The sequence below is a fragment of the Gymnodraco acuticeps genome, unplaced genomic scaffold (assembly GCF_902827175.1).
Source record: "Gymnodraco acuticeps unplaced genomic scaffold, fGymAcu1.1, whole genome shotgun sequence".
Classification (NCBI taxonomy): Eukaryota; Metazoa; Chordata; class Actinopteri; order Perciformes; family Bathydraconidae; genus Gymnodraco; species Gymnodraco acuticeps.
In genome coordinates this window covers 87,664-105,338 of record NW_022990975.1, presented here as the reverse complement: position 1 = coordinate 105,338, position 17,675 = coordinate 87,664, and the positions used below count along the sequence as shown (strand labels likewise).

Sequence of the window (17,675 nt, the reverse complement as noted above, 5' to 3'; positions counted from 1 at the left end):
TTATCATGTGCACTATTACTTATATTTGCAATTTGACATTAAACTACTTTTAAATATCATTGCCAAAAGAATGTTACAAAAGTGACATTCATCTTATTGTTATTTGTGCTAGTATCACTTGTAGATGTAATTCACTTTATAGACATTTTTGTTTACTCAATTTACTAAGTTTTTTTTTTTATGCTTGGTTTCGGTATTAGTCATAGGACCTTTGTGTTTTTATTTTAATATTGAGAATTTTGAGAAATGTCTGGTACAAGATATTCAGGGTGTGTGTGTGTGTGTGTGTGTGTGTGTGTGTGTGTAAACAAAGACATCTTGAATGAAATCAGTGGTAGGACACTTACAGGCTGCTGGCTTGGGCTGACTTGCCCTGAACTCTCTCCTGGTGGAGAAATAAGAAATGGTTAAACAAAGACAGAAAGCAGCATTAAAGTCGTTTGTATCTTTGTACTCCTGAAAGTACACACAGTCTTGTCTTACCAGGCCTGCAGGCCGGGGGTCCTCGTGGGCGAGGATGTCTTCAGCTGACGACCGGCTCCTGTCCCTCTTTGTCAGAGCTACAGGAAATAAACAATCATAAACAATAAAAACATACTCATGTGGGGCTTCCACAGACAGCGCCTCAGACTCAGGGACATACAAGGCTTTGTGCAAATATGTATTATAACTGTGTTTTAAATTGAACTCATATATGCCTTAAACCCTTACACCATATCAGTAAATATATATATTTATACTAACATGCAGATACCGCAACCTTTATCGACTCTTTGTGCTTTCTGGTTGGATGCAGACTACAATGTACTATGTATTAGGGATGGGAATTTGAAAGCAAATGTATAATCGAATATTCAACCCCCAAAAAAACGGTTAACCGATTAACCGAAATGTACATATGCTATAAAAAATTTTTTTTAAAAAAGGAATTTTTTTTACAAAATAAATAAATAATAATTTAGAAAAATAAATAAATACATGTTGTAATAAGTATAGAAACCAAGTCGAATTTGTCAAATTGATTGAACTGGTGATCACAGTTTGAACAGTTGACAGCTATAGGCCTACAGCTTTCATGCTTAAAACATAACTTGGTTTTTAAATGAAAGAGGGATCATACACCAACAACATAACGGGTCAGGTTAACGTAACCCTATTACAACAGAGATCAACAACCTGTAACAGGGCCTGTGCACAGAATGCAGCTATTCAATACTCATTCTTGTTTAAGAATATGAGCATGTCTACTCAGGGGAGAGGCGGTGCGGAGGCGATTCACAATCAGGCCAGCTGTAGAGAAGACCCTCTCAGCTGGAATTTGGTCATAAGATGAGGTTTGAGTCTGCGTGATCTGCGTGTAGGGAGGGGCAGCAGCCATATCATTAGCTAGAACTAGATCTGATGGATTTGGACATAAACGCGAGTGAAGTATAACCGGACGCGAGAGAGAGAGATCAGCACCTGTAGCTCTGCCCGCTGTGAGGGACCGTGAGCAGAGCAAAACATACCTTTAGACCTAACACACTTAGCTATTGCACTGTCGTATACATTCAATTATTCCATAATATGTAATGAACTTAGGCACACCTGCCAAAAAATGTTTAAAAAAAAGATTATAATACAAATATTCATAACTCATATTCGAATACCTGAATAATGTCGAATAGTCGATTAATCATTCCCATCCCTACTATGTATGTGCTATTGCAAACAAGTTGAATCTGATCTAATTATTAATATCTGTATAATAAAAAAACATTTTCATATTATTGTTTTTTATTTGTTGTGTGATCTTACTGGATTCAGGATGGAGGGAAGCAGGTTCTCTGTCGAACTCTGTGAAGCCGGCGTAGGAGTTGACTGATCGGATGTGAGCGGGACCTGAAGGCAGAGCCTGAGACACATAAAGGAGTGAGAAAATAAACCTTATTCTGAAACACTGTAACAAAGTATGGCTGCTATAAACAATATGGTTCACAAATACATTCATGTTAGGCTAAATAAGCATCTGGGAACTACATTTATTAAGACGATGCCGCTAAAAAGACATGTTACTCACACATGCACTCAGCTGCAGTCGGCTCTCTGACACCGGGCTCTGCCTTGAGCTGGATCTCTCTTTGGGAGCCGAGAGCTGGAGGTCCATACTGTCTTTATGTCCTGAAACCAACACATATGTTTAGCTTTTGTAAGGCCATTCAAACAGCTATGTCTGTCTGCAACATGACCAGAGTAAAATACTTTATTTATGTTTGTCTCATGTCACAATATCCCACCACAACATTCAAAGAATCATCATAACCAAAAGTGAATCCTCACCTCCACCTGCCAAACAAAACCTTAATCAATCACAGTTACAGTTGAAAACCTCAAGTCAACCAATCATTCGTGCTGTCACTTGACAAGAACACTTCAGAAACACCAGGACCAGAGAGCAACCAGACAGGAGGACAGAGAGAGGAAAGGAAAAGGCAGCTAGAGAGTCGACTGGTTCCTGATCTGGAGATGGAAAGGCCCGAGCACCCGGCAAACGCAGTCCGAACGTAATCTCACACTAAAACTCAAACCTCTCGTTGAACAGCCAGGCGCTGCAGGAGCCGACCGTCCTGACATATTCCATTCCCTTCTCCTTTGTCTGTGGGGTTTCCTGGGTGCCACAGCAGGGGCCTGCACACAAACTGGCTTGCTGCCGTTTCCCTGAGTTTGACCCCGTGATGATTCAGCTTCAGGAGCTGGTGGGACTTCAGTGTCTGTGCTCAGAGAACCGGATCTGCCCTCGTCGTCGCAGAAGGCCTCGTTCACGTACCCTAAACCTCCCTCCCCTTTTCTCTCCCCCCCTTCTAACCCCTCTGTGTTTTCTGGCTTCGCAGTGCAAGCAGGAAAGCAAGCAGGCTGAGCAGAGCCCGAAGTCTTAGAGACAACAACAACAGTCGGATACACACACACACAGCTTTCCCCCTCCTCTGAGATCTCAGCATCAACACTAGTTTCACCCTCGGTCTTGTACTTACCCACAAACGCCCCAAACTCTACAGTGGTGCAGTCTGGCTGGTAAAGCCTAGCTAGGGCGAGTTCTGGGTGGCTGGAGCCGCTGGGCTGGGCTGGGGTGCTGCTGAGGTGGAACTGGGCCCCCGGGGAGGGCACACAGGGCAGGCTGGAGGGAGAGTCGGAAAAGCCCGGCTCCTGTGGACGGGTCGGTTTATTCCGGGTGAGAGAGTGGCCGCGGAGACGCAGCTCCGGAGGGGAAATGGCCACAGCACTTTGGACAAAGCCACAGGAGCTGCCTGGGAAGACGGCCTCTGCAGCAAAGTGCCCAAGCCCAAACAACCCCCTCCTCTCTGGACTCAACGCTGGGTTCATGGTGGGGACCAGCCCCACACTGTGTTTGCCCATCATGGATGTTTTGGAGTGGGGCCCAGTGTCTGAAGCCACAGAGCCGATGTTGGGGACGACGTTCTTGGAGAGGCTGAGCTCCCGGGTGATCTGGTTGTGGACCTTGCTGGCCTCTGATGCCCTCTGAGCAGTGAGGGTCTTCAGCGTGTCCACAGTGAGGGCAGAGAGGTCCTGCAGGTGTCCGATCTGAGAGTCCAGAGTGTGCAAAGAGCGCTTTATGAAGTTCACTTTGTTCCCGACCTCCTTCAGCTGCATACACATGGTCTCAACCCTGGAAATGACATTAGGTTCAGTTAGCCACGGCTCAGCTTGTGCTACCTACTATTGTTTATGTTGAATACAATGTTAACACTATACTATTGAAGTAAATAACCGGTCTTCTAGTATTGAGGGCGGCGTAATAAGGTGCTGGATACAGGTATGCTCAGACGGACAGAGTGAGGAAAATGTGTTTTTTGTTACATTAAAGCATATTCACATTTTCTAAGGAATCCAAAATACCAGCATGAACATAATAATGAACATGACCTTTAATGTTAACAAGTTGTGTTTTGGTCAGTTCGTGACTGTATGAGAAGGTCCATGTTTTGTGTGATTCAGGCACAAGGATGGGCATGCCGCTTTGATAGACTTCAAGGATAAAAGCATTAATGCATTCTGATGTTTAATACAGAATCTAAAAGTTACTTTTGGTTGTTTACAAGAAAAACTCCACTGGGCACCTTTAACCCTTAGATGCCCGAGTGACTGGACCCTACACTCTTCCATAAGTGGGTCTAAAAGGACCCGTATTAGAATAGTATGTGTTTTTATGCCATTTTGGTTAAGAAAAATCACTTGTATAATATTTAGTATTATATTTTGGATCACACTAGAAATATTTTACATTTTCTTTACATTTAGAAAAAAAAACGTTTTGAACATATTGATGCAAAGATCTCCTCTATTCTGAGACCCTCACAGTATTCCAGTCCCTTTTCAAAACTCATCTCTTCTCCTCTTGTCTACTCATAGCCCCCCCCCCCATCAATCCATGCCAGTTGATCAAGTTTGATAGTCCTATACCCCCCACCCCAACCTTCCCTTATATTGAAAGCGATTTTGAGTCCATGTAAAATAATCTTCCTGAGAGGTGTCACTTGTGATGTAGTCTGTGTGGTCCACAGTGAATGTATTCCTGACAGCGACAGGTGATAAGAATCAAAGGTTCCCATAGAAAAAGCATGCGGGTCATTTTTTACCCACTTATGGAAACTTAGGGTAGAAATACAAAAACTACAATTTCTTAAATGTATAACATTTAAATGGCATGATATCCAAAACATGTTTTTTGAGGAATAGCTGGAATATGAAATGATAAAAAAAAAGTACTTACAAAGATACTTCAAGAAAACCACCTCTCCGGATCAAAAAATACCCACTTATGCATCTAAGGGTTAAGAAGGCCAGTCTCACCTTTCTGAGGTTAGACGGATGCGCTCCTCACTCCCCGAGTGAAACTGATCATCCTTTTCATGAAAGTACGTCTCCACACACTGCTCCTCAAAATCATGAAGCTTCTTTTGGTCCTCCTCTGTGAGAAACAGCTCTGAAAGAACGTAAACAGGCGTGTTAAGGTTAGAAATGTCCAGAACGTGCAGTAAAGCAGGAAATATTTGTCAAATTGTTTTTCACGCATAAAGTATTTAGATTACAATGTTGAAAAGACAACAAAGAAATGTATCTATTTATATGAATGGCATCCTTTATCAGCATATTTTTAATTATACACATTTAGGAGATTTGATGCGATGATGCAGAAAAAGGTCGTACTTGGTCCGTAGGTATGCTCCTTCTTTCTCTTCCGACACATACAGAAGAGGGAGTAGATATGGCAGAGGAGGATGAAGGGGGGGGGGAGGACCGGCTTCTCATGGTAGGCCATAATGAAGTGGTAGCGCTGGTACTTCCACACCAGATTAGAAATGGACTTCACTTGCAGATACACATTGCTGGAAAGAGAGTACAGACATTAAACCCAGGATGATGTTGTTGTTGAGAATGTCAGGCATATTTCAGAATTACAGGGAGCGTTTACCCAAACATTTAAAATCTAAAAGTCTGCTCTGATTGGTTAGCTGGACGGCACTGTTGTGATTGGTTAACCGATTAGAGATGTCCCGCACCTTAGCCTATCATGTACAATATGTTGGCGCACTAGCTTATACTAGCGCCAGTGTTACGTTATTATGATACAGAAGGAAACAAATGAGTCCAATGGAGGCGTGTCAGATAGAAACTGCCTCTTGAGGGAACTTTGGGAATTTAGACTTTGCAGACCTTTTACATGCACACAAACCTACAGTATACATCACACTACAGGAAAGGGAAAAGCACAAAGAGCTAAATAGGGGCTTTTCCTTCTGGGAGGTGATGAGGTTGGTGGGAGTAGTTTGGTAGAAAGAAAATAGCTCCTACATGAAACTGATTATAAAACCCACCAGTTATCGAAGTAACCGGGTCATGATTTCTAAAAGGAGACATTGTTGTTTGAATTTTGAGAATGCAAAGTGCCATGTAGTTCCATTTGAGAGAAGGCACACATCTCTACGGCTGACATCTCCAACACTTAATTTATCCAGATTGATAAATAGAACTATGAGTAAAGGAAAAATACATATAATATACATTAGGTTAAGTATCCCTATCTGGTTATAACACCAGTGGTGTAGTGGTCGTTGGACGCGGGGGGTCGCCGTACTCCCACTTATTTGGAGCCCCCACTTTGTTGAAGCATGATTTTTTTTTTTTAATAGTCTAATAAATATAAAAGCATTGCCAGTGTTATCAGTTGCAAGTGTGTATTTGTTGTAACAATGACGAAAACTTAACCTACATTTCACAGTAATTATAATAAAAACGTAGCTCAAGCATTTATGCAACTTGATTTGAAGCCTGTGTGTGTGAGGGGCAGCACCGTGTGTGTGTGTGTGTAGGGTGACCAGGTGTACACCATTTTTATCATTTGTCCCGCGTCCCACAAATTGAGACTATGTCCCGCATTTGAGTGACAGTCGCGCAGAAAGGTAATCATGTAAGTTGCGCTGACAGGCGACAGAGGTCCACAGAGGTTCAGAGTGAACCCCCCCCCCGTTGACAGTTCACGAGCGCGTCCATAGTGTCTCCCCCCCACGTCCACCCAGTAAAAACATCCCCACTACACTACTGTATAACACATAACCAGAAACTGGGCAAAGATAATGAGTAAACAGTATTCTGGATACAGCACTGGAATGTTGTGCACTTACTTGAAGAAGGCGATGAGGAGGTTGACCATTAGGATATACTGAACAAAGAGGTAGACTGCTTGTAGGAGAGGAGTCAGCCACACTCCCGCCGTACACAATGACTTTACTGCTACGTCACTGTTATTGGCACACACTGTGAAGAGGAGGAGTGTTTAAGGATGGGCACACTCCTGCAGGTATGCATGCACTGACAAATCCCCAAATATGCTAAAGATTAACTTTCGTCCACCAGGACTTTTTTATTTGCATTTACTATAATTAACTTTCTGTCTGGTGTCGGTCCAAATCTGACTTTACCACAAATGCATTCACACAGAGAGTAAAGGAGACTATAATATACCTCAATGAATTGTTTAATAATACATTCCTGACCACCTGCTCTCTAGATATCCATTGAAAAGCCCATATTGATCCTCAGCAAGTACATAGCTCTAACGATGTAAATCCACAAAAAAGATGCTGCACACACGTACAGTAAATTGTAAAGTACCCTTAACTTTAAGATAAGGAAATAGCCGACTACACTTGGTGTGACAAATAAGGGATATTTCCTTCAACTCTAGCCTTGAGCCTTCACTAGCTTTCTTTAAATAACAACTTTACAACAAACTTAAAACAGCATTAATTACATCTGACTTTGTACCACTCATAGTCGCTATAGTAACACTCATAAACCATGTGATAATTTTCAGCAGTGTGTGAAACCTTGGGATGCCAACTCAGGTAATGGAGCTCTGCCAGGTGTTTTGTTCCACTGAAGCATCCAACGCGCCCGACTGATGATCACTTAATCGTTCGCTGTTATCCAGAACACTTTAAGCGGAGTCAGGGGGATCGATGCTGTGGTGAAACAAAAAGCCCTGCCTTACCAAAGAGACCTGCGTTGGCTGCTTCGGTGTGTGTGAACCCATGTTGAGTGAAAGAGACTGTGAAGGAAGGCGATGATTATGCCATCGTGGGTTTGATTTCCAGTGCTCGTTTGGAGTGCCAATCAGCTCTCATGCTGTGGTGAAAAGCTTTGAATAAAACTATTCTTACCGGCGTAATCTCCTATACCTTCCTCATCGTCCTTACCGTCGATTTCATAGGCATACACTTCCCCGTACATCATCCAGTACGGCTGGAAGACCACGTCTTTGGCCAGCGACCAGCTGGGCTCCTCATGTGGATACAGAATGGCTTTCCGGGGAACGCCATAGCTCAGCAGGACTATAGCCATTATTACCACAATATAAAACATGTTGGCCACCTGCAACAGATCACACACAATTAATATGAAATATGAGAGATGGCATATCAATTGCATTTAAACATGTCTGCTTTCTTTACATCATGCAGTTCTGTGACTTCTCACGTTCTCACCATTTTAGCGATCATCATGACGTACGGTCCAGCCTGCTGGTTGACAGCCAGGATGTCCAGGAGTCGCACGTACCAGAAGATAATATTCAGACAATACACCGTCCTGCCGGGGACGAAGGCTTCACCTCCAGCCAATCTCAGGCCGAAGCCGATAAAAAAGGTCACAATGGCCAGAAAGTCGGACACATTAAAGTAGTCACTGAACCACACCTTTATCTTCTGGGATATTTTGCCCGCTTCAGACATAAACATCTGGAAAAAAGAGGAAGAAAATGGAAAAATAATGAAATAATGTTGAGGAGATGAGTTTATTTGAAGTATTGGCTTTACAGGGCTCGAGCAAAGAAATCTTCATTATCTTCTTTTGCACATACCTCTCGAATTTTCTCGATGGCAGAGGTGAATATGTAGAGGATGACGACCCACTCCTGAGGAGAAGGCCACTCGGGCATCTTCACCAACACCACGTACGAGTAGAACATCAGGAAGCCCAGATAGAAGAGCTGACAACGAGAGACACATTCATTAGACTCATTAACAACTCTTCAAATGAAGCTTTGAAAAGCTGTCATATTGTAGGATTCTATCACCCTGAAATAATTTAACATTTTAGACTTTTTGTTACTGTAATGATATAAATGGATTTTCTGGTGCCGATAAATTGCTCGTAGATCATCCAGCTGATACGTGTGTATGTCTTCCTTTATGTTTGACAAGTAGGAGATCAAACCGCTTTTTGACTGCATTACCCCCCATATTTTCTATTTTGTTTATTCTCTGTCAAAGCGTTTTTGAGTTCCTGATGTATTATTATTATTATTATTAATAAACACACTTTTTTAAAAAAAAAAAGGCCAAACACCAAAAAACATGTTTATATAACAAAATATTTTAATTGTAATCCATGTGGAATCTAGAAATGATGATATACATATTTTCAAGATTTTGAACTTCAAAATGCTCTTTGGCAGAAAGGAGTTATAAACAATCCTACACACAATGAATAATTATGGATAGATATACAATTATATTTCAATAAATATATGTTAGCCATTTTATCTGTAACTGTGCAGAAACACCAGGTTTTAACAGAATTATAGACATGCATACAAATAAAAAGGTGTGCAGCATTCAAATGTTGATTTTGAATTCGACATTTATTAAAAAAAAGTCAAGGGATTTTTCTTTCAAGAGTTGGAATAGTGTATTTTCTTTTTTACTTTGTACGTCACACATGTGAGAGATGTAGATATCCTAAGTATAAGAAAAGCTTGACGTAGATCCGGGCTATTCAGTTGGCGGCCCGCGGGGTGATATGTACTGGCCTTTTGAGTATAATGTTAAAAAGTAATCCACATTTTATTTTTGGGCCAGAGTGCCTTTATTCCAGAGAGGGTGTTACATTGAGAGATCCTCTATCTCTCAAGACATTGCCTGAAAACTTTGGCGGACTCAGGTTTCGAACCCACCTGCTAGCTGCTGTAGTGACAACTCCTGTCATGTATTGCATCTCTGCGTGAATGATTAGATAATTCCACCTAAATTAAATTCACATGTAGGCCTACTGAGTTCTGAGCCATTTAGATCTATAAAGGCCTTGGGGCTATGTTGTTTGATTTAATTAAACACGATATATGCACTCCACTATGCTGTTGTAGTATTTACTGTATTTGAAGCTCTTAATATGATTGCTCGTATTTCAAGCCATCTTTTTCCCGGCCCCTTGCTTTGGATCATTTTCATCAACCGGCCCCATTCCAAACTAATCGAATAGCCCTGACGTAGATTATAAGTGGCCGGTGTCGATCCCGAGAGGGGCTTCCTCTCTCTGAAATATTTTAAGAGGGGGTCAGCAGGGGCCTCTGAAGGGGCTGAACCTCATCATGGCACTTTGAGTCGGGAGCAAACAGTCGGCCATTTTGAGCCCTCAGAGCTCAGCTGGCGGTGAGCTGTGTGAGAGAAGAGAACATGATCTTCTCCGTCTCCAGTGAAAATCACAGTTCCCAACAAAGCCGGCTCTCAGAAGGGAGGGGCGAGCGGGGTGGAGATTATATAAAGAACAGAGGTGGGATATTTTATCCTACTGGTCATATAAAGCTGTAATAATCAGTCTTTTCATAATAAAGCTAATCTTTGTATCTGGATTGTTTACAGTTCTCATGATGAGATGATCAGTTCTGTCGAAGTTCTTCTGATAACCTTTTCTCTCCAGACAGCAGTTTGAGACAGTAATCCACGCCTTTGTCACCACTCGGCTGGATTACTGTAACTCTCTCTACATGGGGGTCAGTGGGTCCTCCCTCGCTCATCTGCAGCTGGTGCAAAATGCCGCAGCAAGGCTTTTAACTGGCACACGGAAATATGACCACATTTCCCCCATTTTGGCTTCGCTCCACTGGCTGCCAATACGTTTTAGGATTCATTTCAAAATCCTTTTATTTACTTTCAAATCCCTAAATGGCATGACCCCACCATATCTTTCTGAGCTGCTACACCCTTACACGCCCAACCGCCCTCTCAGGTCAGCGGATCAACTGCTCCCGAACGTGCCCAGAACCAGGTCAAAACTCAGAGGGGGCCGTTGCTTCTCTGTAGCGGCTCCCACGCTGTGGAACGATCTGCCCCCGCACATCAGACAGGCCGCCACACTGCCTGCTTTTAAATCGCTTCTTAACACCCACCTCTTCTCCTTAGCGTATTAACATATTTTAGAGCGTTGCTTTTAAATTGTCTATTGTTTTTACTTGTACTTGTTTTATGGTGTGTGAGCTGTGCTGTGTTTGTTGTTGTTCTGTTTTGTTTATATGACTGTACAGCACTTTGATCTGGAGGTTTAAAGTGCTCTATAAATAAAGCTGTATTGTATAAGTAAATCATATTGATAACTTTTGTATGGTAGTACTACATGCATTCAAACATGTGTCTGTACTAATTAGCACATGTTGACATCCTAAAGAGAGATAGGGAAGATGGTAAACATTCTTTATCATCATCAGCACGTTAGCATTTAGCTAAAAGCACTGCTAAGGGCAGCCTTACAAAGCGTTGCTGTAGTCTCTTAGTCCTGTTTCTTAAGTAACTCATTGATTTGCTACCTGTATTAACATGAAGTACTTTTTTTTTAATAGATTGCTATTTGCATCACAAATACATTAAGTGGGTACTTTAGGAAATAAAGTAATAGCTCTTTAGAGCAGCTTAGTTCAACCCTTGTGCTTTCATCTTTTTCAGTAGCGAAACAAACCATGATTGGTTTTCAATGACCCATGAAAACCAATCATTTGACCTGTGCTTGGAACAGAAAGGAGCTCTTTTGTAGCACCATACTGCAGACTGTGGGAAAGTTTGTCCACATAGGCAGGTCAAGTTACACGTGCACACTCAAACACACGTCCAGTTTACACACTACATTAGAACAATTGCTGAGCCTTGACATGAGGTGTGAACTGTTGGAAAACCAGCCATTAACACTCGCATCTGATGTGCAACCTGGTGTTATGTGCAGCATTGATGTGTTAAAGTGGATGTAGATAAGCCTGGGTACAGGCTATATTACGGAGACTAGCAGTTTCAGTGATGCTATCAGCACCTCTCATTCTTGAACCGCCTGAAAAACAACCCTGTCCCTGCTGATTAAACCCTCAGTGACGACTCCCAGGCTCCTGAGAACCAGCCTCAGGCTTGTGTCCATAAATAAACACAAGAACAGGTGCGAAAAGGTGAGTGATAGTCCCTATATGGTTGTGAAAAGTGTGTGTTCAAGAAGGTCTCTCCTTAGTCTCTCCTAAAAAGTATGGTAGCCATATAGGAGTGTTTAAAATAGAATGCAAGGGCACAATGCAAGGAGAGGCTGATGTGTCTCCAACTAGAACACTTCCAATAGGGTTTAATGAAGCGCAAAAAGAAGGGGGTTGCAGTCCAGAAAAAAAAGACTTCTCACACTGAATCGAGGAGTCCTAACTATCTGCATGTTACAGATTCTTTAATTGTATGATCACATTCCCTGAGATTTCCTGCTGGTGGTGCTGTTTGAATATGTGTCTCTCCATTCAATGCTAAAACAACCAGATGTTCCATTTATAAATTGCAGTCTAAGAGTTGAATTACATCCTAGGTCTTTTCTAACCACATTAGAATACCTGAATGGTCAAAGAGAAAAGAAAATGCACCTTCCGGGCCAGAAAATACTCTTTGACTGCAGTGTTAGTGTTTCGCCGCTGTTTTGGTGGGTGTCTCATAAGACGAGGTTGCACCTTGTTCCCCCAGTGTTTAGCACCGCTGCTATGACTCCATCCTAGGAGAAACACTGTCCCCTCTCCTATTTGTAGTTTTTATCAATCACAGAGTCTGCAGGGTTTTGTGTCAGACCAAAATGGGGAGAGAATCTTTAACATTAGCTAAATTCTCAGGTACTTGTTGATCTTTATCTGAACATTACTAACGACCACATCTGACAGCCCCTTTTGGTACTAATGAATAAAAGGAACAAAGAAACTAGGCTGGCTAACCATTAGCACATTCCTGTTTGCATTTCTGCTGCATCTCAACTGTGTAGATCACGCATATTCTTTTTATTCAGGACATTTAAATAATCTGTGTTAAAGGTCACCTATTATGCAAAATCCACTTTTTCATGTCTTTCATACATTAACATGTGTCCCCCAGAGTTTCCGTTCGAATTTTGTTTTGCCGGTCAACATGTCCGTTAAAGTTGAAATCTTCCGGACAAAATGTGAAAAGTGCCGGTCAAAGGTCTTCTTTGTTATTTATTGAGCTTTAAAACAAATTGATATGATTCGATATTAAACAAACTAATTATAGTAGATTAACTACATTATTCAAAAGTGTACAGTATTTGTAACTTATAATAATAAACGGAGCGCTCTCTCCCTCTCCTGACAGCCCGCTAGTATCATGCAGCTCGCGGATCCAGTAATGACATATCTATAACTAGTTTAGATAGTTTGAGAGGTCATTAAAATAGCTACGTGTGATATTCTAACCTGAAGTGTGTGTTTTGCTCCGCTCACCGCTGCATGTGCTCATGCAGAACTGCGTGTCGACTCGTCAGCAGCAGCTGATGTCTCTCTCCCGCCAGATTAGACTTCACTCGCGTTTATGTCCATATCGATCAGATCCAGCTAGTTCTAGCTAATGATATGACTACCTGCTTATCAAGACACCTAAACAATAAGCGTCGCTATGCAACCGGGTGAGGCCGCAAAGTATAGCGCAGCATTATGCATTTGTTTACATGCCCACCGGAACCCCGAGGCATTACCAACAGATCAACCCATACAGGACATCTCTTTCTCCACATTAAGTGTTAGACATTAGAATGGACTCTTTTGTCTGTCACATAAGTGGCGCAACTGATGCGGATCCTTATTTTCATCTAAAGTAACAGACAGAGAATCAGCACTTTTGAAACAGGGCTGAAACAGAGGGGATTATGGGATGCTGCAATGATCTGTTTGCAGAGACACGTTTTGTTTATATCTGAGACCTATAATAAAGTAATGAAAAACAGCATAATGGGGACCTTTAAGTTACTGCTCCTAGTAGGTAACTAGCAACATCCTCTCCTGTTCTCCAGATAAACAACCATAAAACAGACGGTTGGATGATGTGTAGATGTGGATGTGTAGATGTGTAGATGTGTGGATGTGTGGATGTGTGGATGTGTGGATGTGTGGATGTGTGGATGTGTGGATGTGTGGATGTGTAGATGTGTGGATGTGTGGATGTGTGGATGTGTGGATGTGTGGATGTGTGGATGTGTAGATGTGTGGATGTGTGGATGTGTGGATGTGTGGATGTGTGGATGTGTGGATGTGTGGATGTGTGGATGTGTGGATGTGTGGATGTGTGGAGGTGTGGAGGTGTGGATGTGTGGATGTGTGGATGTGTGGATGTGTGGATGTGTGGATGTGTGGATGTGTGGATGTGTGGATGTGTGGATGTGTGGATGTGTGGATGTGTGGATGTGTGGATGTGTGGATATTTATCTCCATACCGTGTTGGACCAGAACTTGACGATTGGAGCGTGGTAGAAGGCATATATTTTCCTGGTTAGGGGCAGCTTCCTGGAGCGAATCTGTGTGTCTATGTCGCTCTTTGTCTCCACGTTGTCGTTGGATCTGGCCTCCTTGAAGACATCCTGCAGAGGTTGAAGTGGCCCGAATGAGACAGCAGTGGAGATAAAAAGAGTGGAAGAGAAGGAAAGCAGAGTGAAGAGGAGAATGTGAGGGGAACACACAAAGGAATTCAATTCAATTCAAAACCTTTATTTATCCAGGTAAAATCCCATTGAGATCAATGATCTCTTTTTCAAGGGAGACCTGCAGCAGTAGGTTCTACAAGAAGACATAAAAACATAAACAACAGAACAACAAAAGGACATCATACAGCAAAATGTACAGGGATTACAATTTACATATTTAACCACAAGTACAGGTACCAACAGCATCTGATTTTGTAGCATCCAACCGAGCTTTAAAAACATGTAGTGGTACTAGCTTGGTAATTTTCCATTCTTTTTGCAGACTGTTCCATGTTAGTGGAGCTGCACATCTAAAAGCTTTCTTCCCTAAGACAGTCCTAGCACTTGGCACATTTGAATGAAGAAAAACATTTAATTTTAAGTCCAAGAAAAGTGTTTTTCAATCTAATTATCTTAATATGTCTCCTACTCTTATTTTAAGACAACAAACTGTTCACAGCTCTGTTTAACAAAGAAAGAAATGTAACTCAAAAATTATGTTTTTATTTCCTTTTAAAGTTTACTTTCAGCTCCTATAATACGTCTGTAATACTGTGTGTCACGTTTGCCATATGCTGTGAACACATGTTATTTTACCGGTTGTCCCAAAGACAGTGCTGCTGTATTATGCATTGCACAATAATGAATATAGCCGATAGTTATATACTGACACACCGCCATAAAAAAAGCATTTTTGAGCATGTGTGTATCTGTACTGCGTTTCTATACAACAGATTGAAAACCTACATTTCCCCTTGTGGGATTAATAAAGTGGCTTTTCATTCTTCTATTTCTAGATCTCACCATCTGGATGTCATCAACGATGTTCTGGAAGTTGTGCTCGCTGTCCTCCATGGTGATCTGGTGGTCGTCCTGACTCTGAGGGATGTGAGCCATCTCGGCCTTGGACTTGTACTCCAGCAGGAGGATGGCCGGAGGCACCAGGATGCTCAGAATCACCTGGAGACACAAACGCACTAATGTGGGTGTGGGACCTTTTATTTGTCAAGAAAGTACTTTGAATGACACATAAATGCTTATTTTTTTACTTTTTAATGCCATTTTATTTCTATTTCTGAAATATATTGGACAGTTTATTTCTGTGTCTTAGTTTCTCTTATGTACATGTATATTATGCTGCTGCAACGCAAACATTTCTCAAATTGGGATCAATAAAGTACCTCTCTATCTATCTATCTATCCATAGTGTTTTATTGCGCAAGTAGACATCAAACTAGTCTTTGGCTTTTCTCTAATTATAATATATTCTGTCTTGATTTTGCCTGTGTCATAGAAGAACAGAATAACACAGCCAAAGCCCTGCTGGAATTATCCCGAGCCTGATTAAAATACTTGAAATTGTTTGATATTATTGCTCACCCAAAACAAAGAAATGAGAAAGAAAATTCGTTGCATGCTAGACTAGTGTCCAATTTCAATTTGAACAAAAACAACATTTAGGACATCAGAAAAGTCATTGTTAATAATAATAATAATAATTCCTTACATTTATTATAGCGCTTTTCCAGATGCTCAAAGTGCTTTACAAATACACATTACACATATTTTTTTTTATACATGCAATGGTCACTGTGGACAATACCCACAGGAGCAAGTTCAGGTGAAGTGTCTTGCCCAAGGACACACATTGTTATTAGTATCTTAACAACTATTTGTTAAGGCTGCTGACAATGAACCCCACGCTGTCCCAGACTGCCTAGCGTTGTCGTGTGCTGAAGCGCAATTATCCTTGCACATTACTGCTGTATATACAGTACTGTATTCACTGTATTTATTATTATCCGTGTATTTATTCTTATTTATACATTTCCCATCTGTACCTTTATTTTGTATCATTTATTTTGTACATACTTCTGATAATTGTGTATATAACTGACTGTTTTGCACTCTGGTTAGACCCTCCTTAATTTCGTTACACTGTGCTTGCATTTTGTAATGACAATAAAGTAATCTAATCTAAATGTGTTATGATATTGTGATACCCATGTGGGGTCATCTGGAGAGGGTGTGGCTGTGCTGCATCCAGCCGCCTTATTGCAGTAACTCAGGGTTACTTTACTTGCTTTGCACTTGATTCATTTTGCTAATTTGAACCACTTGCTTTAATAAACATATTTTGCTAACCGTTGATATGGTGTGTCTCCTCTTTGTTGTGGCCCTTTGAGCCAGGTCATAACCAAAATGTTATGATAAAAGCAATTACATTTGAATTTAGTTGCTCAGGTTTTGACCTACACTTCAGAAAATGCTTGCACCGGGAAGTCCCTTGAGATAAGAGTATTAATGAACTGTTTATTGCTCATATCATCATTAATAATCATTGTGGCATTTTAACACAGAACTCCGACTGAAATTGTGATTAGATATGAAAGCAGACCTTTGTTCAAACCGCAGAACACAACATCTGATAAACATGGGAAAAACACTGAATTAATCACATCCTGCCTCTCAATACTATGGACAAAGTTCAACACTGGCTGAACAACATTTGCTTACAGTTAAATGCAAAAAAAAACAGTATGCATGATGTTCAGTAAACGACCAGTCAAAATCGAAGGATCCAATGTGTTTTGAAACGGAGCAGAAATAGAACTAGTCTCCCACTTCAAGTATCTTGGAGTCATACTGGACTCAAACTTGACTTTTAAGAAACATATTAAGAAAGTATCCAATACCATTAAATTCAACTTGCAACATTTTAAACAAATTAGACCTTTCTTAACTGTCAATGCTGCAAAGTCATACCTCCACTGTATGATTCTATCCCCCATTGAATACTGTTTGACAAACTGGTCGTTTGCTTGTGCCACAAACCTGAAACCTATAGAACAGCTGTACAAGAGAGCTATCAAGGTGTTTGACAGAAAGCCTTATTCATACCACCACTGTACCATCCTTGAAAAACACAATTATCTTGAGTTTTGACCATTTTAAGTCTTTTAAAAGTATGTACTTTTTTTATAAATGTTTACATGGACTGCCTGACTGCCTGACTGCCTGCCTGCCCCCCCCCCCCCCTTAGGGGTATTCATCCACAGAAAACACTGGTCGCTGCACTACATTGTACTGCCATGTGGTTAATGCTTGTATGCTGCTCTTGTTCTATATAATGTATTTATTTTTGCTATGTATACAAATGTCATGTTCTTAAATGTCATATGTGAGGGACTACGGATGGAAATGAGCTCAAAGCTAAAATCCGGTATGTTTACGTTTTAAAGCATTATTTGTTTTAAATGTTCATCAATATGCATTGTCCCTCTTCAAATAAACGATTAAACATGCATTCATGTAACAACTATTAAACCACTGCAGCACGGTTTAACATTTGTATTAAGCTTTTCATAGAC

At 41.1% G+C, this 17,675-nt stretch overlaps 1 protein-coding gene across 2 annotated transcripts in view; it reads right to left on the bottom strand.

Moving 5' to 3' along the window:
• The window catches only part of trpm7 (transient receptor potential cation channel, subfamily M, member 7), a 67,452-nt gene that overhangs the window by 9,458 nt on the left and 40,319 nt on the right, over nucleotides 1–17,675 (bottom strand). The window contains exons 18-30 of one of the 2 annotated variants that reach the window (XM_034235529.1): nucleotides 15,109–15,264; nucleotides 14,059–14,202; nucleotides 8,417–8,545; nucleotides 8,043–8,294; nucleotides 7,755–7,929; nucleotides 6,681–6,813; nucleotides 5,206–5,384; nucleotides 4,849–4,981; nucleotides 2,568–3,664; nucleotides 2,060–2,160; nucleotides 1,798–1,894; nucleotides 484–560; nucleotides 348–385 (exon numbers count right to left, since the gene is read on the bottom strand). In XM_034235529.1, the coding sequence (XP_034091420.1) occupies nucleotides 348–385; nucleotides 484–560; nucleotides 1,798–1,894; nucleotides 2,060–2,160; nucleotides 2,568–3,664; nucleotides 4,849–4,981; nucleotides 5,206–5,384; nucleotides 6,681–6,813; nucleotides 7,755–7,929; nucleotides 8,043–8,294; nucleotides 8,417–8,545; nucleotides 14,059–14,202; nucleotides 15,109–15,264 (2,711 nt within the window). The remainder of the gene's footprint in view (nucleotides 1–347; nucleotides 386–483; nucleotides 561–1,797; nucleotides 1,895–2,059; nucleotides 2,161–2,567; nucleotides 3,665–4,848; nucleotides 4,982–5,205; nucleotides 5,385–6,680; nucleotides 6,814–7,754; nucleotides 7,930–8,042; nucleotides 8,295–8,416; nucleotides 8,546–14,058; nucleotides 14,203–15,108; nucleotides 15,265–17,675) is intronic. The other variant, XM_034235530.1, reaches the window with a different exon arrangement.